We start from the raw sequence: 26,050 nt of genomic DNA, 5'->3' as shown, positions 1-26,050 counted from the left end.
TGCTAGCTCGCCAGTGTGTTCTCATTCATTTCATGTCATATTCTGACATTTTTTCTTGGTTTGTAAGTGTGGCTTGTAGTAATATTCACATGTCAGATTTTTTGACACAGCTTGTCTTTGGTTGACCAAGCTCTAAATCAGCTGTTGATGGACATGTCAGTAACTATGGTGTAACTATGGTGCAATGACCATTTCCGACTGACGGGCAAAGATTTCACCACATTTGGCGTTGTTCTGTGTTTCATATAATTGTAAACTGACACAATAGGACATCAAGAAATAATAATTGAATTAATTATAAGTTGCAGCCTTACTTTAGACTTAGATAAAACTTAATTCACAATGTAATTTATGAGATGCTAATTATTTGCAGTTTAATAATGCACTGAAAATTGTTTCTTATCACAGATAATAAGATTGTAGACTTTAACCCCTTTTTTTTTACGTTTCTATAGTTTCATTTACATTTACTTAAAGCTGCACTGTAACACGTTCTTAGTCTTCCTCTTCCAGCTTGTCGACAAACACTGTTGAACTCAAGGCTGACCCTTTTTTACACACCCAAGGCTGGCAGCTGATCCCTCTGAAAACCAACAGAATCTCTGAAAAGGGGGGAAGGGATGAGTAGCTGGCAAGCATGAAAAGCTTCAAATGATTGATAGCCATTTGTTTTGCCTGCTTAATACAACATAAACTCTCCAGCGATTCATCACCAGAGTGAGGGTTTTCCACGGTGCCTCTGCGAAGCCCACTAAAAATAATTCATTTTCTGCGAGCTACGAGCCAGGCACTAATGTTAAATATTCATGCGGGTCCAGTCTAAATGATGTGGCCATTGGCACACAGTTAGAGCACACTCTGTGGAAGGGAGGAAATGTCAAGCTGTGAATAAATGAAAGCAGCGAAGCCGTATATTACCCTGCCATTGTGAATTTACTATAGTTGCCATTTTGTACGGCCACTTCAAATAGATCTCTTTTATAATCAATACACTCAGTAAAACACGGAGCATATTGCCACGTTGGCAATAATCTGGACTTGTTGTGTTTGCTCATCCTTTATTCACTGTTTGTATTTGTTGCCTAATTTGTGCCTCATGAATGTTAACAGAGGACTTTGTGCTACTTCTGTTGTAATTGTTGGTGTGTTCGGTGAAACAGGCAATCAAAGCGAGTAAGTTGACGCTCTTCAAAGCTGTCGATGCACCTCGTGCTCCTCTTGTCACATGAGATCAATAAAGCTTGTGCCTATGCAGCTGTTATGGTTTGATTCGTATTGACTGCCACATCAGTCAGCTGCATTGGTTTCTGAGATGTTTTCACAGCACGGCATGCTGATACAGAGAAGATGTTGTCATGGCTGCACAGAAATTGTTTTGAAACGTTATAGGTCATCTTCTGCCACGATATCAGTAAGCACAGTGGAGGGAAAGGGCAAAATATAATAGAACTTACTGGGTTGAGTATCCATTTAGAGGAACTCAAATAGAGAGCATAATGTCCGCTGTGCATCATTCGGGTGGAATGGGGAATGTTAAATGGCCTCATATTGACAGACACACTCTACCAGTATTCATTTTTATCACACACACACACACACACACACACACACACACACACACACACACACTCACACACTCACACAGTCCCCGCTCACATTTACACACACATTTCCTCCTACAGTCTCTGACTAATGAGGCCTAGGGCTGGAGATGGTTCCATCAAGGAACTTCCCCCTCTCTACACACACACACACACACACACACACACACACACACACACAGACACACACACACAGTCTCTCGCTCTCTCCTCTCTCAAACATTCACCTGATTGATAGCAGTGATTTGACTGAGAAAAGGGAAATGGGAAATTGAAAAATGGTGGAAGAAGATTGGAAACAACGCGCTGATTATAAACTCTGTGAGGAAACAAAAGGCCTTCCCTCTGCCTTTTCTCTTAGCACGGAGGTAGCAGGTGTGTGTCTGACAGGTGCCTGATTGAGGCGCACAAAAGACATTACAACTGCAAACAAATGGACGTGTTTAGCGTCCCCGGATGCAGTTAACGTTTTGGGCTGATAGATGTGATTATGAGTATATGAGCAGAGGCAGCCAGAGAATGGACACAGGTGTTAGGGAGAGTGGAGCAGAAAAAGGAGCCATGTTATTGTTGTGATGATAATAATCCATCTATACAATTAATGGTATGTCATCGCCAAGGTCATCAGCCTCGGGGGATGTATTTAATATGTCTCATATTGTAATAATAGAGCCTCTCTCTGCCGGAGACAGATACACAGGAGGTGCGAGACCACACAGATTTATCATCATGAAAAAAAGAAAAGTGTGAGTGTAAAAATGAGAACAACAATCACTTTGTTCTAAATTCACTGATTTACAAAATAACCTCAATTACCTCGATGCCATCGCTATTTATTTTGGTCTTTTTATGTTTATGTTCTCATATTTCAGGATAAAAAAAAAAAAACAATAGCACTTTTATATCAGTGGAATAAATTACCCCCTACCTCTAACAGCTTTGTGTATTCCATAAATGAGGGAGCGTCTTGGCCGAGGCCCCAGTGGTTTAATATTCTCTGAGAGCTTCCAGACAGTGAGTGGTGGTGCAGCAGCTGTCTCTTGACCCTGCCGGACCCCCACTTACCCCTCTGACCACCTCCTTTCCACTGGGCAGGCTGTGGCGATGACAAGCCTGTCAGAAGCTTCTCCTAATGTCCTAATTACCCCTCACACACACACACACACACACACACACACACACACACACACACATACGCATACGCACAGAAACGCTTGCATTCATAGTGAGTAAGCAGATATGCTGGCTGACAGACTAGAAAGCACACATACACACACACACACACACACACACACACACACACACACGCCATTGCTTTTGTGAACACTGCTCATGTGGGTTTTCCTGGCAAGAGACCATACTATAGGTGAGGCATTACAGCGTCTCTGGAATAGCAAAAATCCCTCCCTCAAGACTCTTTGAGAGGGCTTTGATTCATATCGTTCTGCGAGCGTTTTGATCCGGGCAGGGCTGCGTGTTGAATCAGAGCTTTCGGTTTCTCTCCTGTGGAAACAAACGAAGGCACTCCTGCCGCAACTTTCTTTTTAAAAAACTGAGACAGAGGGGCTGAAAAGAAGCTTCGCTGCCTCCGAGTGGGAAAAACACAAAAGATGTAGTGTCACCCGAAATAGACAATCTGAATGAGATGTGATGTGTCACTTTGCCAGAGGTTAAGCTTTGCCTCGGTTTGAAGCGAGGAAGCTCTCTCCGCTGCATGTTTTTTGGGTGCAGAGCACACTGCCGCTGTTGCACTTAAGTCCATGTTCAGTCAACCAGTCTTGTTAACATAACAGTGAATGATTGTGCCTAGTAGGAAAAAGGAAATCATTGTTCCTCCCAGCGAATCCAGTTGCTTGGTGATTTATAGACCTCTGAAGTAACTGCATTTGTCACAATCAACATGACTTAATAGTGTGTTACTATAATGCTCTTCATGCCTCATATTATGTTGATTTGAGGCATCCTGCCTAGTACACAGTCTTGTTTTATTATGTCAAATTACCTTTTGATAGATGTGTCACCGTGATTTGAAGCAACGGCTGGCTTTTCTAATTCCACTTTTATTTTTTTTGCATTTTGATGCCTTTTTTATTTGTGTAACAGGGAGAGCTCGGTGTCTGTCATGTGAGACTGTGTGGAACAGCAGTCTGGCATCTACAGTAGTCAGAAATGTGTTAGTGCTCCCTTTTTTCTTGACACGACTGCGAGAGCCGAACACTACCTGAGCTGTCATTAAAGCGGCTGGTTGCTGTTTCCAGCAGAGGCATTTTCATGTGTGCTGTGAGTGACAGGACCCAGTCACGTACACCAATGAGATTAAAAACCTTTTTTTTAAATTTGTTTTAAAATGCATTACTGATGCTTAATTTTAGCATTTTATTCATAAGAGCGTGCCTCTATTGTTATTGATGTGTAATTGCAGATGCCCATAACACTTTACTTAGAGTAAAGGAGGCCAGCAAATTCAATACGTCTGCTTTTTATCTGCCAGCATTTCTGAAGGATTATCCCTTAATCTCTCACAGTAAAAGCTGTCTTCAGCTACACGTGTCGCCCTGGCTTTTGATGAGTACAACACAAACATTCAGGCCATAGATTGGACATTTACAAAGCATATCCCATTAGCAATTAACCTCCTCTGCTGGGATATTTGCAAAATCTCCTTTTTATTACAGTTTATCGAGCAGGAACATGCTTTGCATCTGCTGTAAGCCTACCTGATTAATATGTTTCAGTCGACTCTAGGGAGAATTAATCTGAGTATTCCCTGTAGTGTTTGCAGGTGAGAGTTTTCTGATATCTCACTGACAGGTTGGGCTGGATTAAGATGTACCTGAGAGCTGATAATAAAAGAGGCAGGTCAAGGATGTAAATAAAAGGCAACAAAATGACTGAATAATGCACAAAACTGTTGTCTTTACAGTATCACAAAACAAGCTTAGAGGCATAAATGTTACAGTAAAAGCCTCCACTAATAAACATGAAACTTTCTTTGACTTTGAAGAATAGAGAGATTCAAGAAAACAATCCCAGCTCAAGGTCCACTTATTAGCTTTTTCCAGAGCTTTCAATGTGTCTTTGTTGGTGGATGGATTTTTCTCAGTCGTCATGGAGATGGATCTGTTGACATGCAAGCTCAGTAGCTGCTACGATTTCATCCATAGCACTTTAAGGATCTCTCTTCCTTGTTCCTAAATTTATCTCGACTCGAGGTCCCCCTACTAGCTTTTTGCAAAGCTTTCAACTGCACAGTTCTATCTTTATCGTCACTTGGAGGAGGGCTGCAACAAATGATGATATTTTTATTATCAATTAATATGATGTTTTCTCAGTTAACGGATAGGTCTGTATTCAGTTAGAATAGGACCATGACCAGGACTGACTTACAAGCTATTTGTGAGGTCACAAATCATGCTTGTAGTCCCGCCCCTTAAAATCTTCAGTGAGTACAGAGAAACCTTCTGCGTTCCACAAATGAAGGTGAAAACATCCTCCTAGTGTCAAACTCTGCACATACTTCATTCTGCACAGTAAAGCTCAAACAACCAACTGTAGGAACATTAGGAAAAAAAACATTTGACTGAAGATAGATATTCAAATTCTGTTATTTTTGGCATTTTTGAATTTTTTAAACAATTATGAATCATTGTAAAAATCAAATAATTTTCTGTCGATCGATTAATAGATAATAATTTTAACTCTACTGGGGATTTTGCCAAGCTGTCATGGAGATGGATATTTTGACTAGCCATTGCATGATATGGTTGAAAGCTCCTATTGAAAATGCTGGTAAGTGCACCTTAAGTTGGGATTGTTTATGTCAAATCTCCAATACGAGTTCACACATGCAAAGTAAAGAGCCTTCATATACTGTATCTGGAGGGAATGTATACAGTATTTAATATGGATTTGAAAAATAATATGGCTGACGACAAAGACTGGCGTAAGGTGGCAAGTTTTTTTTCTTCTTTTTGCGCAGACAGCTGAAACTCTTTGATCAGTTTCTTTTGTGAAAATCCTGACCTCAAAAGCCGCCCGTGTTTATTGGGTCCACTCTGCAGGAGCTCGCTTCTCCATCCGATTTTCTTGTACAGAAAAGTTTGAAGCCCACCTCTGATCCTTCTAATTAAATGAAAACACAGTGGGCTACACACAGTAAGACAGCATCGCTTCACACACATACACACACGCTCACAAAGGTAACCAACGTGGATCTCTATGGGGAACTACACAAAGTTCCAGCATCCAACTCTGTTGTGTCCTCTTATGCAGTGCGATCACACACTAGGTTGACATGCAACACGCTGCAGATCATGAGCATAAATAAGCAAGGGAATGTTTTACCTGAAAGGAAGAACATTAATTCAAAGGCATCACACTAGTACTGAGAAGAAATGTTGCCTCATTAGTGTTACCCCACTGCTTTTACTGAGCAGCAGCAATAGAGAGAGAGACAGAGAGGCTATGTGCCACTCTTACCACACAGACATCCAGTCTCCTGAGATCTTAGTTTGCCTCAGTGACTAAAAAGTAGTGCAGATTATTATGGATTCATTGGGGTGGCAATGGGTTGAACACAGGTGCCAGAATACCAGAGCACTTAGAGCCTTACTTCTTATAGAAAACATGCAGTGCAAGAATATGCCCTTTAAAATGTCAACAATGAGCTTGTTTCCAGCAGGAAACGTAACATCACTGTAGGTAGAAAGCGGGAAATGCTCGTTGTGCGGAACAAGAGGATGAGTTTTGGATGAAAAGGAGAAGAGGTGACGAGACAAGGACAGACATTATTTGGAGGACAGTTGGCCTGCCTGCTCTCATCCCGAGTGATTGACAGATTGGTGCAACGGCTGCACTCGCACGAATGCCATCACACGCACTTCCCCCAGAAATCTGTCTATCAGCACTGTCTAAGCAGAGCGACAGCCATGACATCTAATCACAGTCGAGCTGGCACCTCATAACTTCTACCTAATGTGCTGCAGGTACAGAGGAGGGAAGGGGAGCATGGCAGACACACCACAACCGCTATTTATAGCCTCTTCAGAGGCCACCAGCAGGAAGTGGATCATACTGAAGGGTTAGGGAAGGTGTCACCACACTATATCACAAGTCTCTCTGTTTAGATATAGTTCCCTGTTGACAAGATTAAACACTGAGATGCCCCGGTATTATGGTGATACATTTTTTCTGGGTTACACTCTTGACAAAGTAACACAAAACGAGGGCAGATATACTACACATACAAGATGATAATGAGTCATTTACATAATGTTGCTACAACATTATAATTACCTGGCAATTAAAGCAGCTCAAAAGCCTCATTATGGGCTGTCCTGAGGGCTGGTTGGACTGGGACACATACGGTGTGCTCACTCAAGCTCGAGTTTGAGTCTGGCTATCAACCTCGTTCACTCGTCGTCTCTTTTTGTTCAAATCACTTTCAGTAGAAGCGGAATTGCCCTCATTATGTTGAATTATCACGTAATAAAGATAAAGTTTTGAGTGGCACTTGGAAGTTTTAAAGACTCATATGCTTGAGATATTGTAGCAGGCTTCCTGGACAATGTTCAGAAATTTGTTTCCCATCGTGTGTGATTTGTCACTCACACTTCTTTGTCCTAAGGGAATTGCTGACACATTGAAAATGCACAAAGGAGTATAACAAGGACATATGTCATACCTTACACCCTTATTACGCCAGCAATGACAAGTGAGACAAGCAGTCACTTCAGCATACTGTACGCTCGGCACTGAAGCTCCCATTGCTCACAGCCGAAGCAAAGAAGCTCCAAAGTCTGTGTGAAATGTCAATATAATAAAAGATGGTGTATGAAATATAAAAAATGTAGATATGGGTGTGCAGAAGAGGGCAGGGGAGGACGTGTATGTGTGTGTGTGTGTGTGTGTGTGTGTGTGAAGGGGAGAAGGAGGGAGGGAGGTGGAGGGGGTGGGGGGGGAGGTGGTGGTTGTTTATGAATAGCAGACAATGAATGATGGAAGCTCTCCCGAGGGTGCAGGCCCTGAGCAATGCTGCGGGGACTTGGGAACACGCCAGTCTCCCATGCCCTGTGAGATGCCAGTTTGGGTGGGCACCGTTCCGAATGGGTGCTCTCCTCTCCAGGATACACCGCGGGTCCTGGGGGAGTGTCTCCAGGCAGTGGCTGCTCCAGAACAGGGCTGGCTGGAATCTCAATCAGGGACATGAGGAGGGGAGAAAACAAAGTCCACATATTCCCTCTGTCCTTCCATATTAATATAACAATTGGAAGCAGAGGGAAAATGGCTCACTATGTCGGGATCGTAGACACCTGTGGAATAAAATACAATGACTGGATTGTAAAAATGACTCATTATGATGCCTTTTGTATTTCTCTTAATTGGTGGAAAATTACACAAATAGCATATGGAGCTTGAATTTAATGAATTTCAACACCCCTATTTAGAAATTATGAATATGTTTTTTGTTACAAGTGGAAAATGGCTCTATGCTGGCATGCTGTCTTCTCACAACCTGTCTGTTTTCTTCTCTTTCTGCTCTCGTCCCCGCCTGCACTGCAACAGGAGCTGCTGAAACCGTGACAGGTACTCTTTCTTTTTGCTACCTGCTGTTCATTTGGAAGTGCTCGCTTCTGTCTGTGTCTGTTGATTGGCTGTCCATAGCAGTCTGTTCATCTGTGCATATTTACATGAATGGCTGGTTATGTTGGTATTTTCTTTTCAGGAAGGAGGAGAGAGCCATGCACTCACAATACCGATCCACTCTTTTTATTTTTTAATTCTAAAATCAACATTTCGCCACATGTAATGGCAGATTTCAATTTCTGTTCTGGCCACTTGGTTGCCATTTTAGTTTGTCTGTTTTTAATGAGATTTTTTTTTACTGAGTTCTGTGATGCTAGGAGGTGCACTTTACCAATTTTAATTATACTAACAGCAAAAATAAACTCAACTGGTTAAAAACTATCTTACAATCAAAACAAGATAAGTCTACAGCCACTTTAGCTGCTCTCCGAGGTCGTACTCAGGCACAGCTGTCACCATCTTAGTTTAGTATCTTAGCATTAGCAGTTATTCAATTATGTAGAATTATTCTCATATGGAATTAAGAATAGCAGCCATATATCTATATCCTCTATATTCAAACAACATTTACATATTGTCTGAACATGAGTAGTGAGTGCGCCGCTGTCTCCTGCTTTCTCTGATGTCTCAAACTAATACCTCACTAAAAGGTGTGCGCTTACTAACCCTTTAGTTGTTCATGTTATTTCCTGTCTTAACATGGTTCCTGTGAATTAATAAATGATCAGTGTGGAAAACACACTGAAACACAAAAACTAAGACTTTGATTTCTGCATCCCAAGGCCTTTTAAGCACTCCCCTGAAATGTTTTTACTTTATTACATTTGGAATTTTTCTGAATCTGACAAATGTGAGCTGAAAAAATTTTACTTTTCCCAAATATAATAAAGTAAAATATTTAAAAGGGAGCGGTTGTGTCAGTGTTTTGAGTCCCTGGGAGTCAGATGCCACAAAGCAAAGGTTTGTAAGTTGTAACTAATGAATTATAAATGGTTAGCAAACCATTTAGTACAGCAGAGGATGCCACACTAGCTCAGTCTGTAAGGACTTGGCTTGGGAACTGGAGGGTCGCTGATTCTAGTCCAGTATGGACCACAGTGTGGAGTGTGGGCTGTTATCTGGAGAGGTGCCAGTTCCCCTTCTGGGCATTACCAATGTGCCCTTGAGCAAGGCACTGAACCCCTAATTGCTCCTGTGTTTGCAGAGAAATCGAATGAAAAAATAGTTTACCCATTGGTAATAAATGGGTCAATTATAAGTCAGAAATAAGATCATTTTGGGTTGCCAGGTTGTTCCAATGCAGTGATCCATTGATAAATGCTTAACAGGTTGTTAATAAATGGATCTTGGTCCAGGCTTCTGTAGCTCTTTTCTGGAAGGGAAGTGCACATGGATTAAAACTGATCGATGAAGCTTTAGTAAACGATTCATCAACCATTACTAAAGCCAGTTACAATTTATAAAGGGTGCCTCATTAGAATCGTAACAGTGTGCCATTTAATTTATATCAGAAAAATTAAACATTCCATTGCCTGATTTTCAAGTCATGTTGTTGCATCGTTATAAAAAACTGAGCTTCTAAGAAGGCTTGTGTTTGGTAGAAAAAGAAAAGATGGTCAAATTAGTGGGCATTCTTTGAAACCTTCTCATGCAAAGGGTGTAGGAGAAATGGCACTGCGCTAATTATACCCTGAGACAGAAGCCCTCTTACTTGTGAACATCCTTAAAACAGCATTTCATCATGAGGATCAGGGTTTAATGACTGAGCGGGATAAAGACACACGGCAGTGAAAAGACAGCATCAGAGAAGGAGCGGGAGAAACTTTTATTGTTAATGACTGTCTATAGTCCTGGTTGTTCCTTGAAAGGACACGACTGCTGGAGACACCGGTGACTCAAGGGAGAGGAATTGGGGGCTGGCTGTCCTGCTTTTTGCTACCCCTTTCATGTCTTTTGATGTGAAAACAAGAGAGAAAAGTTCAAAGAGAGAGCCAACTTGATTCAAAGCTGCCTGTCTCCGAACTTCTGCTGGAGGAGCCGGTCGGCTAATATTTCTTGATTTCGTCAACTTTTGTCCAAATTGGTTAGGTTAGGTGCTGTTTTGCATTTTGAGTACGGCTGATGAGACGAGCCTCCGTGCCAGACACTTGATGCCAGATTGTACATCCCCTCAGAGAGCGCACAGACTTTTGAAGGTCTGTATTTCCCTCTGACTGTTTCATTCAGTATGTTGTGATGCAGCAACAGGAGGGCAGCCATGTGTAGAGATACAGGCACTTTACTCTTCCAGACAGCTGCTGGAATGAGTGTGAATTTATCAGCCAGTCATCTGTGCCATGCCTCTGCCCACTCCCCCTCCATCCCCACCCAACACCCAGAATTAATGACTGCCTCTCCTCATTTGCACCCAATCATGACCAGGATGCCGAGGCAATTGAAAATGTTTACTCCAATTGCAAAAACCCTCCATGTTCCACAAAGTGGCCTGTTTTCACTTTGATGGGATTGCTAATCACAGCGACGTTATTTATGTGTGTTTTGAATTGGAGATGAGCCTAGGCTAGGATATTGGAGGGGGACCAACCTTGCTTGGGGCTGCTAAACCTTATGGAGAATTTATCTATTGCAGTTCCCTTTCTCTCAGTCCAACAGATTGGGAGCAGAATAACCTTGCTTTGAGGCTGCTCTATGTTGCTGTTTTGACTGCCAAATATATTACTTTTACGGCGATGAAATAAAATAGACATCAAAACACTTCACATTGCTTTCGCCTCATCCTCTGCAGCACTAAGTGCATGTACAGGAGCTCCAGCACACTTGATATCATTACAGACTTTTACATTTCAGCTCTCCACATGAAGATTATTTTGATTTGATCCTCATGATTTTCTCTCACTTCATTTATTTATTTTTTATGTAGCAAGGAGGTAACTAATCGCTCACTCATTCCTCAATTCATGCACTAATTCTGCAGTTCTCAATGCAGTATGGGTTGGTTGCTACAGGGCTGAGAGGAAATGAATTCATTGGCATTGAAAACGTATACACTGGCAAAGCAAGTGTGAAATATATGTATACAGAGGTAAAATATAATTTAAAAGAAAATTGAAAAAAAGAAAGAAAAAACATATATATATTATTATGACTTATGTTTAACAGACAGATGAAAGCTTTATTGATCTGCTTATCTGGAACTATTGTTTCCAGTTCATTTTCCATAACTACAATCTTGACCATACTTTAGACGATAGACGACAGATGTTGTATAAAGTAAAAAAAGAAAAGTTGGCATTGGACAGTTTCTGCTAAATCAACCAAATCAGCGTTCTTGTCTGGCAATAGTTTTGTCACAATGATATGCACCATCGGCCCACCTCTCCATCTGCTGGTTCGTAACAACAATGTCAGCATGAAAAATGTATAAAAAAGTTTTTGGAAACCCCCTTGAATTTATTTATATACTCCCTTGTCCATACACTGCTGGCTGTTAAACACTGAACCAGAATCATAAACTGCCATCTTCTGCTGCACTATGTATTTATTTAGTTTATGTATGTGTCTTACATTAATACACATTATCAAGCAGTAAATATGAATTGCATTAAATTAACTATAAACCTCTAATGAGCTGCAGTGAGTACTTTTTAGACTTAATCTGTGTCTGTTTACCTATTACCTTCCTTTTGTCCTGAACCTGATCCCTGGCAGCAGAGAGGAATGAAATGGGTAGTTCATTACATCAGACAGGTCTGAGGAGCTTTTTCACCACAGGAGGTTAATTTCTTATTGCTTGCCGCATTCACAGAGTTCATTTTGAATCATGTTAGTTTGGCTGTCTATTCCCATTATCGCTAGCTGAAAATGCAGGTGTTTTTTTCTCCTCCACTTTGTAAATGTCAGAATGCAATAGAGGTGTCTGACAACTCGGGCATGCAAATGTGCTTTTGATGTTTTCTTGGGGCCGTGGCTGAGAGTGTTGTTCCTCCGCTGGTGTGAAGCTGAGGCATTAAATTCTCCATTCTCCTTATGCTTTTTTGGCTCCTGCCAGATAAATATAGCACAAGGTGACTTTTGATTCCCTTCGTCTTTTCCTTGCAAGTTGGGGGGGGGGGCAAAGCCAGGCTTTTTGTGCGGGGGGTTTTGATGTGAGGTGTAAGTTACAATGACATGGTCCAGGGTTCTGTCTGTGGCAACAATGTCAGTGTACAGAGAGTGATTCAGATGCTTACAGCACTTTTATTCCTGGAGATACAGAACAGAACAGCTGAGCACACGGAGCGCACATTGGTCACATGGAACCTCAGATGGAGGGCTCTGATAAAGCTCAACCATAAACAGCACCCAGCCCGGCTCATCTCTCTCTCTCTCTCTTTCTCTGTCTAACTCCCCTCCTCCTCTCCTCCACCCTGCCCATATCTACTACTTGCCACTTTCTTACACTCGTTCTTTGTCTCTTTTTCTTCCTACCCTCTCCTCTCTCCCTACCTTCGTGGGCAGCAGAGCTTACAGCCCATCTGGCACTGACTCACAGGGCCCACTCTGAGCTGGGGGAGATCAATAGTGACAAACATTGCACATGGCTCCTATATTAAAAGGATTAGACATGGCTGCAAACAGACAATCTACGCAGCCTATTCGCGTATCTTTTACACTGTGCATGTGTTTACATGCAGTCCCTGTTGTAGGGAATACAAATATTTGATATGCTGTAAATATCCTGTCCCCTGTCTGAAGTGTAATTTTTCCCATCTTCATTTTTTGTCTGTTTTGTGAAGTTGAAGGTCAGAACCTGGCGACTGACAATGTGTCGGTGATCGAGGGGGAAATGGCCACCATCAGCTGCAGAGTGAAGAACAATGACGACTCCGTCATCCAGCTGCTCAACCCCAACAGACAGACCATCTACTTTAAAAACTTTAGACGTAAGTGTCCGTGCCTCAGACACGATGTTAAGTAACTTGTGAAGTAAGTAAACATGTTGCATCCTGTACAAACATCTGTTTTCCCACGACAAAAGGAACATTTTGTTTCAAATCAAAGTCCTGTTTTTGTAGCTGTGGACATCGAGTTCCATCATAACCAATTTCATTAAATATATGGGGTCACAAGAAATGTAAATGCAAACATCCATTTGACCTTGTAGAGTCACTTCATCATTAAACCTATTCTTACACTCTCACTTACTAAAGTTATGTTACTTTAAGAAAAAATCTAAATTCCAATAATAACTTACCCACATGCAAGAAGCCTATCCAAAAGTACATCAGTCACAGCAGATTGAGGAATGGGGCGACATTTTGCTGTTAACCTGCTAGCAACGCTACCCCCTACAGTTTACTTGCCCACACACTTTTTCATGTCCAAACTGATTTTTCCTCAGCATGTGAATAAATTTCATCAGGAAAAATCAGGAATGACTGTAAGCTAACGTTACAAGGCAGTTCAATTTTATAAAGTCAGGAAACAGATCACTGGAGCAAAAGGCATGGTCTGTTATGTTTATATTTTAATTTAAATTGATCATTACAGTTTGAATATTTATTTTATTTCTACTGCCCCCATGGACGGTAGTGTTTCCATGGCCTCATTTAATTGATTTCAAGGGGAATCTTGCAATAAGAATTACTATATAGAAATAGCCAATTTTCTCACTTATAGACTAATAATTTGAGACTGTTTCATAAACAGTTAAAAACTCCTTTTAGATTTAAGCTTTACTTTGATCATGACCATAGCCTTTTCCACAACTTAACCAAATCATTTAAATTGTCTAAATTAAATCCAAGCCTTAATCAAAGCTGTTTTACTTGCCAAGTTTAACATGACAAATATGTGACATAGCCTGACTGTATTTACTCTTTAAAATCTAATTTGTGGAGCGTATTCCTGTATCCACAACATCTAGTCTGCATTTCAGCCTCACCTCAGCTATTTTTTATGACAGTTTCACATCTCAGGGCATCCTGTACAGAAGGAATCACTCATGTTTTGACATTAGAGTGAAGGTATCAGATATCAATACAAAGATCACCTCCAGCTTTAGGTTAGATTTTCTGTGAAAACGTGATTCCATCTGTCCTTGACTTTTTGGCTCTTTTACAAAAGTCATTAAGCTCAGAATGTGGCAAGATTAATATGAGATAATACACAGAGCTACCATAATGGGAATACTTCTGTGTCCTTGTCACTGTTCGATTTTACGATAATCTCTTAGATTAGGATATTGAACATTATGATTATGCATGAGCATATGGGCTACTTCTACTTCGAGCTGAGTTTTTGTCTCTGCTTTTTTACTTGTTTGTATCTGGGATCTGAGCCAAGATTCAAGGTGAACGAGAAACACCCTTCATTTCAGTCTATATTGCATCCCAGCTGTTATTTCACATGTCTAGGTAGCGAGACGTGTGTTCCATTTTCTCACTTGCAAAGAGCAAGAGCATCAAGGGAGTCTGAGTACACATCTTCGTCATATTTGTACAAAATACCCAAAGCTGTCTGAGAGTAGAGGAGAATGGATTCATATAAAGCATAGGTCATGTTGTGGCTCTACAACTTAAGAACATTTATTTTGACACAAAGGAGTGGATAGGGATTTGGGGTCATGTCAGCAACAATAAATGATTAGCTCTTAAATCCTGTAACAATCAATCTTAGCTCTGAATTGGAAATCTTTCCATGGGGTTACGACAACCTTTTTCCCATCATTCTTTATTAATCTGCTCCACGTGGGCCTGTAAACACGTCATTTTCTCTCCCTTAGTCAATTCAGTTCCTTTGTCAATTACAAAACACAAATAGTTTTTGTTTATCTGCAATTAGATCTGAACATATGTCAGATATCTGACAGGAAAAAGCATTATTGAGCTGCTGCTGCGTGTTTGTGTTCCTTGTAATGGGATATAGTGAACCCCATGGCAGCGCTATTCTAGGCTCTGCTCCTAAAGGACTGCTGGTTCAGTGGGGACCCCCCTCAGCCAGTGGCATTGTTACCTGTCAACGGGGCCACAGACACAGTGGCAGATCTTTGTATACAAGGAAGTAAACAGCAGCAACATAGAGACACACAAGGAGCTACAAGAACAGCAGCAACAAGCGAAGCGGCAGCCCAGAAACAGACACAAATACCAAAACAAAAGCAGCTTTTACAGTACCAGTGAAGGCCAAATAAACACATTTGTATCGCTGCAAATAAAGATGAATTATGTCATAGGTATAGAGGCTGAGCGAGTGTTGTTGGGATGAGCCATTTATTCTGCTGGATATATGCAAAATGACATGCAATTTGGCAGAGTTGTCATCTGAAATGGAATAAATTAGCTTTTATCAGCAATGGTGGACCTCTATGGATGGTGATGCAATATTACGCCATAATTTGCTCACTCCATCTTTCCTCAGGAGTCGTCTGACTTGGTGTTACAAAGGTTTAATGTTTGAAGTGATATTCTGCCAAAAAGACTTTCCTTTTAGCATCAAATGCGTACTCCCCGTAGGTCAAAAAGACGGTGAAAACCTTGTTTCAAATCTTAAGTATTTGTCTGAAACATCTATAATATCAAAGTTAAAGTTTTGGGTAAAACAAAACCATCTGTAGATATTATTGTAGAATTTAAAACTGACACACGCTCTCTGCTTTAGTAGGACTGTGTAGGTGTCGCTTGAGCGTATTTGATTGACAACGGTTCTGCAATAAGCAAACAACCCCACAACTGTCAACGAATTTGATTCAAATGTTCCTAAATTGTGATTGCTGCATGGAAATACATGTACCAATTGTGTATTCAGTTGCATTTGAAGTGCGGATCTAGTGCTGCCCACTTCAAAACCAGTAGGAAAAGCAAAGACAAAAACACAAATACATTTCACTGTCAGTTTCCAGAAGTGTCAAATTTAAACTGTGACAAGTTTTCTCTTCTCTGTCCAACTATATGCAGTAAGTTAACTTGGGCCTTAAAGTGTCTTTTTCTGATAGTTCACAGATCAAATGGTTAACCAAGAAAATAATACAGTTGCTGGTCCAATATATTGACATATTTTTGTGAAAATATTCCTAAACACCGACTAATAAATACTAGATACTATGCACCCTCCATGCTCTTATGTAAGCAGTCAGCCAGTTATGAAACTGCATCGTATAAACTATATTCAGCGTCTCAGAAGTGAAGGGTTTCCCTCCCTAGCAGGTGCTACGACTCTCAAAGTGCATCAGTGTCATTGTTTCCCTTTGAGGAGAGACTTCCAAAGAGCTCTCAAATTATATCGGGGGATGAGGTTTCATGTTGACACTGCCCCGAGACCTTGGGTAATGATCATGATGCTAAGTGTAAAGCCTGAAGGGAATAACAAACTCCCCGTGCTTTAAACAGGGGCTGAATGGAGTTCGTTAGCTCGACAGATGCAGAGAGGACTTGATAAAGAAGGCAGGTCAAAACATCAAAAGGGCTCCCAATCAAATCAACCAAAGCTGTTTATGTAAAAGAGTGCTCAGGGATGAGGGCTGACCCAAATGAAAAGCAGAGTAAAAACTCAGAGGGAGATGGCTAACCTAGTTTGACGACATTAAAAGAAAATTCAGCCAATCTATACCGGCATTAGTATACAGATTCCTGGCTACTTTGGATTTTTGAGTTTCAGGCATCCAAACCTCTCTACCTTTGCGCTGTGATTTAATTCATTATGTATGTTTGAATGCCTCTCCGTTTTCTGGAATATGTGAGTTTTATGCATCCGTCCATGACCAGCAGCAGCCCATTTTAAGAGTTCCTAGCTTGTTAGGAGTCCTCATGAGCACTCTTCACACTTTCCTGTCTTTGCGAGTGCTCCGTGGACTGTAAAGCTACTTTATAAATCAACTTGTATGAATCATTTTGAAACTCACTTTTCTTTTACTCAATTAAGGAGAAAGCCTGCAAAAGGGCAGCACTCTCTCCCCTCTACTTTCCGCCCTTATCTCTGTCTCATTTTCTCCTTCTGTCTCCTTTGTCTTCCTCCATCCCCTCTCTCATTCTCACCCCTTTCCATTTCCCATTTCCCCCTCTTCACTCCATGTCTCACGTTTGTGTCCCTGTACTCTGTATCCTCACTGTCTCTGTCTCACATGTATCCCCACAGCTCTGAAGGACAGCCGGTTCCAGCTGGTGAATTTCTCTGACAACGAACTGCGGGTGTCTCTGTCCAATGTGTCACTCTCCGATGAGGGACGCTATGTGTGCCAGCTCTACACAGATCCTCCTCAGGAAGCCTACGCAGACATCACTGTCCTGGGTAGGTGTGAGGGTGCATGTGTGAACCTCACTCACATATCACACCCCTCTTCACACATGCACACAAACTTTTTATTGTGTTTCGCTCCGTTATAGATAACGAATATGAAATAATAGTAATCTTTGATCCTGTTATCTTTAGCAACTGAAACAAAATGTCAGCCAATTAGGCTCTCGCGGTGCTCAACAGCATAACGAAAAGGAGCAGATGCTGAAACTGATGGCTCAGACCACGTTGGTTTTGGCAGCTGTGTTGACTCTGTGAATCCCGGTGAATGTTGACTTGGCTGCTCCAAACGATTCCCTATTGAGAGTCAGCTGTGCCACACTTTGATGCTTTGGAGTGAAATTACTCTAGTTAAGCTTTATTATACATGCAGACATCCTGGGGGATTGAAAGGAATTAAAAGCACTTTAAAGTAATTACTCTAGTTGTACAATTGAAACCTAGCTGCAGTATTTCTGAACCAAGGGTTGCAAAGAAGAGTCCTTGAAATAAACACCCCGCTGACTTTTTGCTTTCAAGTAACTGAGTTCAGCAAGTTTGCTGCAATGATGACTAATGCAAGAGACAAGGGACAACTGTGCTTTATACTATTTTGTGTATACCCACACAGCCATAGAGTATAATAACATATACTTATATAACTTTGGCAAGGAATTTTAGGGTGTAAAGCAACAAAATGTGCTTAAGTAATGCAGAATTAAATGCAGAACTAATGCAGGACGATGGATGATTTAATGGAGGTACCATGAATTCCTTTTGCTCGCCAATAAGAAATTACTATGAGTTTATGTAAAAGTGGTCTGTTGGAGCGCCACTTTGGTCCAAACTGAAGTATTTAAACAACTGTTTAATGGATTGCCATGAAATTTTATACAGACATTCATGGTCTTCAGACGATGAATCCCACAGACATTAACGATTCCCTGACTTTTCCTCTAGCGTCACCGCAAGGTTGACATTTATGGATTCAAGTGAAATGTCCGACTATTAGCTGGATTGCACTGATTGAAATTTGGTGCAGACGTTCAAGATCCCCTTGGGATGAATTGCAATGACTTCCCCTGACTTTTTATTTAGTCCCACCATGAAGTCAACATTTGTCGAGTATTGGTTTATGAACAAATACCTACATCAAGCACAGCTATGTTGTGTGCATGCTAACATGCTAAACTAAGATGCTGAACATGTTAAACACTTGACCTGATTAAAGAGTAACTTAATACTAAATCCAACTCAATGTTGAGTTACTAAATTAAATGCATGGTGACTTTATTAATCAGTGGAGGCCCCCAGTTTTCATTTAATGATTAAAAAATCCATTAATTCTGTCCCCTGAAAATCTGTCTATCAATGTTCCCTTGGACACCCTAGAGAGGAGGGTTTAAGTTGTGAAGGGGGCATGCTCAAGCTAAAACTTGGTGTTAAGCTGCTCTTTAACATCAGCATGTTACCTTGTTAGCATGCTGACATAGCATTTAGCTCAAAGCACAGTAGGCTAAGCCTCACAGAGCAGGTAGCGTGGCTGTAGACTGACAGGTACTTCATACATTAATTTATGCCACCAAATTAGCTATCCAGTTTCATAGAAAAGGGCATTTTTAGATTAATGCATTTGATCAGCCACCATTTCTTACAAGTTACCTGGAGTATTGTGTTATTCACTTATTCCCTTAGGCACTGTTAGGGAGGCTGATGAAATGCACAGTCCTTAAAAAATTCCTCCTAATTTATTTATATGAATGAATGTATGAAGTAAACATTTATTCCATGATGATCGTTAACTTATGACTAGTGTTTTCTTTAATGGTGAGAAACAAGAGTTCATGCATTAGTTAAATATTCGTTCTGTTCCCTTATTATTAAGCATCACCACATTGTGCGTGTGTGTATTAATGTTGCCATGCTGGTGTCGTTCTGACTGTTGCCATTGCTGTGGGTCAGTCCCGCCAGGCAGCCCAATCATCGAGAGCCGCGAGGATGTGGTCAGCGAGGGGAACGAGACGGAGCTCACCTGCACGGCCATTGGCAGCAAGCCAGCTGCCTCCATCAGATGGATGAAAGGGGAGGAAGAACTGACAGGTCAGTAGAATAACAGCCTCCCCCAGTTTGCTTCACATGCTCCAGGTCTGTCCACTTCCCTACAAGTCCCGGTCTCTGGAGGCGCTTCCTCTGTGTAACATAATGTAGTTCTACTCTAAAACATTAATGTGTACTGTACTCATTAAAGTATGTTACTGACATGTACTGTATAGGAAGTACCATGGAAGATAATCATGCCTGGCACATACAACTGGAGGAGAGCTGTGCATTCCTTCTCTCTCTCTCTCTCTCTCTTCTTTTTGTGTAAAATCCCATGTCCATACATCTGTGCTGCATGTTCAGTTATGCTGCTACAAGTATGTAATGATCAGACTTTGCATCATTATCTGCAAGAGCTAAAATCCAGGCTCATGTTACGTTTCACATATATCATTACAAAACATTAAAGCCCCTTTTCATTCTGTAATTTTCATTTCAGAGATGCGTGTTTAGATTTAAAATAGCTTAGATTTTTCATGTGAACATTTAGTAGATGCTGATGGAATTCCATGTTTTTAAGATGAGACCCTAAATGTTTTCTATTTACTTTAAACCATCTGTACATAGTAAACATGGTTATGAGCTCATATGTGCACATTTTATCATCCTTCCAGTGCCTTCGGCCGGCTGTAGGCTGTTGCAGAGAGGGGTATATAGTCTGGGGTGGAGAAAAATCCTTATTACCTCTCAGTTATGATTAGGCGTCATCAATTATTCATTACATACTTATTGTACAGCAAGGGGGATATTCATTTTAGTCATATCGTATTTACACAGAGTGGATATCTCTGGGCTTGTTGTCAAATTATATATGTATTAGAATGGAGAGGATTCATTTGGCTTGTTGAGAGATGAAATATTTAGACAAGAGCGAATCTGAAGCTAAATGCCATCTGTGCCTCCAGTGTTCCCTACAGGAGTCGAAGTCAATTTCTGTTTATGAGTTGTCGAGTGTTGTGTAGGGGAGTGAGAGACAACAGGATGGTTGGATCAGCGAAATGCCACTGACATGCTGAGCGAGGCTAATCCATAGTGGCAGTGGATACATAAAGAGAGCCAGAGAGTCACGTCCTCCTGTACCAAAAAAAAAACACAAATCACTACTCATTATGGATGTGGTAAACAATTCATTAGCTCCTGCACGTTTTGAGATTAAAAGACACACATCACACTGGGTTTTATAGAATCTCTGTGATCATGTTTGTCCTACGTCTGTGTGCAAGCAAGACAGCCGTAATGGCAAGAAAGAAATCCGCCGGCTAATTTAAACACACTTTCAAATTGGCTGAATTGGTTTTGCAACCATTTATCATGCTGGCAGGTAGGGGACTGACGGGCTCTGGCCTGAAAGAGACTCAACACACAAGGTGGCAAAATGCTTGTTAGCATAAACGACAGCTGCAATATTATTTAAATGTAGTGGAGCCTGGCTGCTACTGCTGCTAAAGTACAGGCCGAGATCAGACAGATGGATTTAAATTTTGTGTTTTAAAATTTGTATGTGATCGTGTAAGTAATCAGAATTCTGAACAGTTAGCAGACCTTTGTTTTTTTTTTTTTTTAATTGAATCAGAAATATTTTGTTTTTATTTGGTAAAATAGCTTAAAATGTCATGCTTTTTGCACACATTTTTAAAAATGCACTCCAGCTACTATTTCAAACTTATCTTTGAATGATTGTGGATTATAGCAACAATCAATATCCAGTAAAAAAAAATAATGTGGGAATCTCTTAGCAGATCAGATAAAAGCTTTATTCACGTTGTACCTGTATTTTTAATTTTATATGGTTGAATAATACAAGCGCTTAAGCATAGTTTTATTCTTGGCCTCAGGGACTCATATTTGTGAATAATCATTATAAATCCAAGGCTCACTCACTTTTCCTGAGCTTTTGACAATATGCCACACTCTTCTCTAGTGAATAAAACTTGCTGGCATCTGAGAAAGTTCTATTCAGTGAAATGAAATGAAAGAAAAACCAAGTAAGTGAATGTTAATTTTTAGCTCTTTAATACATTAATTAATCAAGCTTTTCCACAACCTGGCAACCCAAAAGTTCTTCTTAGTCTGTAAATGATTAGTAACTTTATTAACTATTAATAAAGCCATTAATTACAGTGTGCATTCCTCTATTAAATTCACTTGTCTCATTTGTTTCCCCATTCTGATGTAGTGTCTAGAGCGAGTTTCATCAATGTTATCTTAATTGTAGCCTGCCTTGCTAATGTTAATACCAGCGCTACATTACTGTCGAAGCCACTTTCAGACAGCTTGATGAGTGGCTGCTTTTCAGCGTGTTGGCAGGCAGCAGACTCGGGTTAGAAACTAACTGAAAGAAAATGTCACCCTGAGAAGAGGCTATGCTTGATTGCGCTGGGATTGATCAGTGGTTGATGCTCACAAGAGCGTTTGATTTGACATCTCTGCTGCAACACACAAATCTCCCCTGCATTCAAATTCGAGTCCTTCCCCAACCTGATCCACCGTTGTTTTCCTCATCTGGGTTTGGATGACACTGATAATTGACAAGCTTTGGTTGGCCTGTACACTGATAATGGCTCTGTCTGTATGAGTCTGATCTTCAAAACATGACTCCGAACTTTCAGATGTTTGCCAAGTGTTTTTCATATTCAAATTAGAAGGCTCACGACCCAAAAAACTGATACGAGAAGTCAAATTAAGGACTCATTTTTTCATGACAGCGCTGAGATGAGTGCAAGAAAAGCTATTTCCCTGACCTTGAAATGTGTTTTGCTTATCCCTTTGGTATTTTGCATGATGCGGAGGTCAAATGAGAGGCACAGCATCATGGGACTTTCATACAGACAAGGTAGTTCAAGAAAAGATGGTGCTATTTTGGTTTTTCATTGCATAGAAGCAGCTCTGCTTTTTGCACAAAACCAGCAGTGATAGTAGTTTTTTCTTTAGTTGCTATTGAGGAGACAGCAATCATAATATATCACAAAAAACATAACCAAATACCATAATCATATCTTATCTTAATATATCAATTATGTAAGATGTGGTTTCTTGAATTTTTTCTTTAATTACACGTTTTATTGTAGCCTACAAAAACGCGAAGTGTACATTATAAATGGAAAACATTTCAGTAGCTTCACGGGTATAAATTATACACATTATGTTCTTTTTTTCCCTCACTATGCACAGCCATACCCTGCGGTAAACACTCTTACAATAAAGGCTAAAGACAGCGGATAGCCATTATAGTTTTTACTGGAAGCAACTTCGGAAACAGTGTTGGACAGTCATTTCAGTGATAGTGTGTACAAATCAGAAAAGGATGAGATTTAATAAATCAAAAATACAAAAACAATACAAAACAAATTAGTAACAAGGATTGACAGTCTATAGACTAACTGTCAAATTAGTTTAATTGTGCTTCAGGAAGAATTAGTATCGCCAGTGAAAGATCAACATTAGGTTCTCATAGGAAGCAACAACACACCAATTAATCTGCTAAACATACACATAAAGCCCACAAGAGTAAACGGTAAAATACATCAATACTTAGCCCAATAGTAATTAAACCGTTACCTATACTGTTGTTTTAACAACACATTAGCCTCAGACAGCAAGGATAGTGGTTATCATGATTAACTCAATCACAAATTAAGAATCACAAAACAGCTCCAATAAAAAGAGTACCAACAGATGATGCTTCCAAAAAGGCATTTGGGGTGAAGATAAAAGATGCCTGTCAATATTTGCCTGGATGCAGATCTGCCAAAACTCCAGAAGTTGCCCATTAGAGGGAGAAATTAATGTTTATAACGATTTTACTCACACAAGGGGACCCTGTACCTCCTTCCAGAATTCATTAGCACATACTCAGAGTTAAACACATGGAAAAGGGTCAGATAAAATCCTACTGGCCTGCCGAATAGCAGACTGCTGAAAAAAGTCTTGGGATGTAAGGGGGGTGGGCGTTCCCAGAATCTTCTAGGTTTCCAAACTAACTTTTTTTTTAATGTGCACAATATTCCTGCAGACACAAAAAAAACTCTAACATCTTTCCCTGAGCCATTTTAGTAATGCTGCACTGTGATTAGTATGAGACAATTATTGTGACTGGCTGAGAGGATAATGACTCATCACCACACCCCTTCACCCTACTCTCTGGCGCACAGGACGCCGTTCCTAGTGAGTGCCCTTGGAAGTGCCCTCATTGACCTTACAAGTGTGACCTGGTGCGGCGTTTTAGTCTTTGTGATTGCCTGCTGACAATAGAGCTCTTAATGGGAAAAACCTGTTGTTATTTGGCGAGGAACAAGATGCCATTGTTGTGTGAGTGTTAGAACTACACATAGCTTTGTCGGGAATAACTCATTTGCTGTGTGTCACGTTAATCCTCGCAGAGCTTTTCCGAGTGAAGTCAAATCACTAAGACGTAGACTAGAGTTAACAGCTCACAGGTGATGAAGACATGTGTCACATTAGATATATTTTTACATATATGTTCTAGTCTTTACTTTTTTGGGGTTTCAACACATTTAAATGTAAATTTAACTGTTTGCCAGGAAACTACTGTTTCCCATTTGATTAATTCAGTAGCAAAATAGCAAGATAATCACAGTTTTTAAGTGAAAGTCATTTATTTTTTATGCTTTCATCGCACTGTCGCACTTTCCAGTCCTGCTGTTATTATCATCATGTTACTGTTATTACCTACTCGCTCTTCTCTACCGGTCAGTGTGCTTTTCAAACAGCCTGTTCTCTCACCGCAGTTGGCAGAGTGGTCAAATTTAATGCCCTCAAGCGCACTGACCACTTACTGATCCCAGTACTTTAAATTTTATGTAGGCAGGTCTTGGGTGGGTGGGTGTGTGTTACACTGGGTTAATATCCATCAAGAGGCCACATATGTGTGTGTTGGTGATCATCAACTGTGGAACAACAGTGTTTTGCCCTCACTGAGTCCAGCCGGTCTCCCCTGTGACAAGGCTGAAATGGAAGTGTGCTGCAGGTCAGAGTGGGGCTGTAATTATTTCCTCACTTCATTAAGTGCGAGTAAACCATCACACTCAGCACTGCAGCTAATGCGATGCCCCTGTGGCATTGTAATGCTCTCTAAATGAATGCCCCTCTGACAGCCTAGGGCCTTGTGGGCAGCAGATTACTGCAGGGTTAGCCCCAACAATGCTCAACCCTCAAGCTGCAGAAGCATTCATTATCAGGCTTATATGACCCAGCCGGTCCTCGTTGCTCTCGCCTGAATCGAAGGCCCCGGGCCCATCTGAATCCTCTAAAGTCTTGTTCGGGCGCCACATCACCAAATCATAAATTAAATGTAAATGCCCTTTGAAAGAACTTCACTTTGACAGGTAATGTGCTCTTAATAGTTAGGGCTACTGCAGGTTTGTGCTGCTGTAGGATTTGAGATTTGTTGTCGGGCTGTTAAGTTTTTCCCCCCCTCTTATGGTTGTGATGTTTTTCTAGGTGAAACAACAGTTGAGGAGACGTATGACAGGATGTTTACTGTCTCCAGCCGGGTAAGATTTTCTGTCACCAAAGAGGATGATGGAGTGCCAGTGGACTGCATCATCGACCACCCCGCTGCAAAGGACCTCCTGGCTCAAAGAAACTTGGAAGTGCAATGTGAGTGACCTAAAGCTGTACTTTTTCATGCCTAGAAGTAGACCAAGCCCCCACAGACAGTGACATAGAGTTTCTCTTGCGTGGGCTTGCTGGTGGCTTTACTACATGTCATTTGTTAGTGTCATATTCCAACAGATATTCAGAGTATTCAGAAATTTAGAGTGTCAAAACTGACTGTAAGGTATTACAGTAAGAATAATGAAGAAACTACACAGCTGACATATCAGCAAGCAAACAACACAGACAGGGTCCTTTGACAGTCAACAATTTATTCCAATATATTTATTGGAGAGTGGAAAATCTAAATTAGTCCTTGGCTTAGCCCACATTTCAACTCCAAAGACTCCAAAAAGACTCCCAATAATTACCTATTTTAAATGTATAAGGCAACAAAAATGTAATTGTGTACATTGCAAAAAAATAAGGATTTAATATGGAGTTACTCTTTTAAGCTGGTCTTTAGCCACCTCCATTGTAGAGACTTGCACAAAATTGTGATCTATGTAAATAATTCCAAAGACTTGTCTCTGAGTCCAACCAACACTGAAAGTAGCCACCTGATTGGCCATTATAGCCAATTGTAGAGGGATCAATGGGTTGATAAAAAGAGAGCAAGAAACTATCAAACCTTTTGTTAGATGTTTGGATTTTAGTAATGGAAAAATTTTCAGAATAATGCGCTTTCTTGTAGTACTTGAACGTCGAAGTGACCCTCCTTTGAGAATACCAGCAGTGGCCCCAAGGCTATTTGAGTTTGAGACCCCTGTTCTTATGTGTGTGCAAGCCACAATAGATTGGGTGCAGTTACTCCTTAAGATGCCTAGGTGCCCCAGGTAGACTCTCAGTGTATCCTCTGATCATTGGATCGTAGATGTACTGCATGTTTTTCACTGCCT

At 40.7% G+C, this 26,050-nt stretch overlaps 1 protein-coding gene across 3 annotated transcripts in view; it reads left to right on the top strand.

Moving 5' to 3' along the window:
• cadm1b (cell adhesion molecule 1b) overlaps positions 1-26,050 on the top strand; it is a 132,665-nt gene that overhangs the window by 83,628 nt on the left and 22,987 nt on the right. For 2 of the 3 annotated variants that reach the window (XM_051398141.1, XM_051398139.1), the window contains exons 2-6: positions 8,166-8,186; positions 12,962-13,108; positions 17,298-17,450; positions 19,398-19,535; positions 24,996-25,154. In XM_051398141.1, coding sequence (XP_051254101.1) covers positions 8,166-8,186; positions 12,962-13,108; positions 17,298-17,450; positions 19,398-19,535; positions 24,996-25,154 — 618 coding nt within the window. The remainder of the gene's footprint in view (positions 1-8,165; positions 8,187-12,961; positions 13,109-17,297; positions 17,451-19,397; positions 19,536-24,995; positions 25,155-26,050) is intronic. The other variant, XM_051398140.1, reaches the window with a different exon arrangement.

Source organism: Dicentrarchus labrax, unplaced genomic scaffold, assembly GCF_905237075.1.
Source record: "Dicentrarchus labrax unplaced genomic scaffold, dlabrax2021, whole genome shotgun sequence".
Classification (NCBI taxonomy): Eukaryota; Metazoa; Chordata; class Actinopteri; family Moronidae; genus Dicentrarchus; species Dicentrarchus labrax.
The sequence above is the reverse complement of the archived record's forward strand: the minus strand, read 5'-3'. Positions and strand labels throughout refer to the sequence as shown.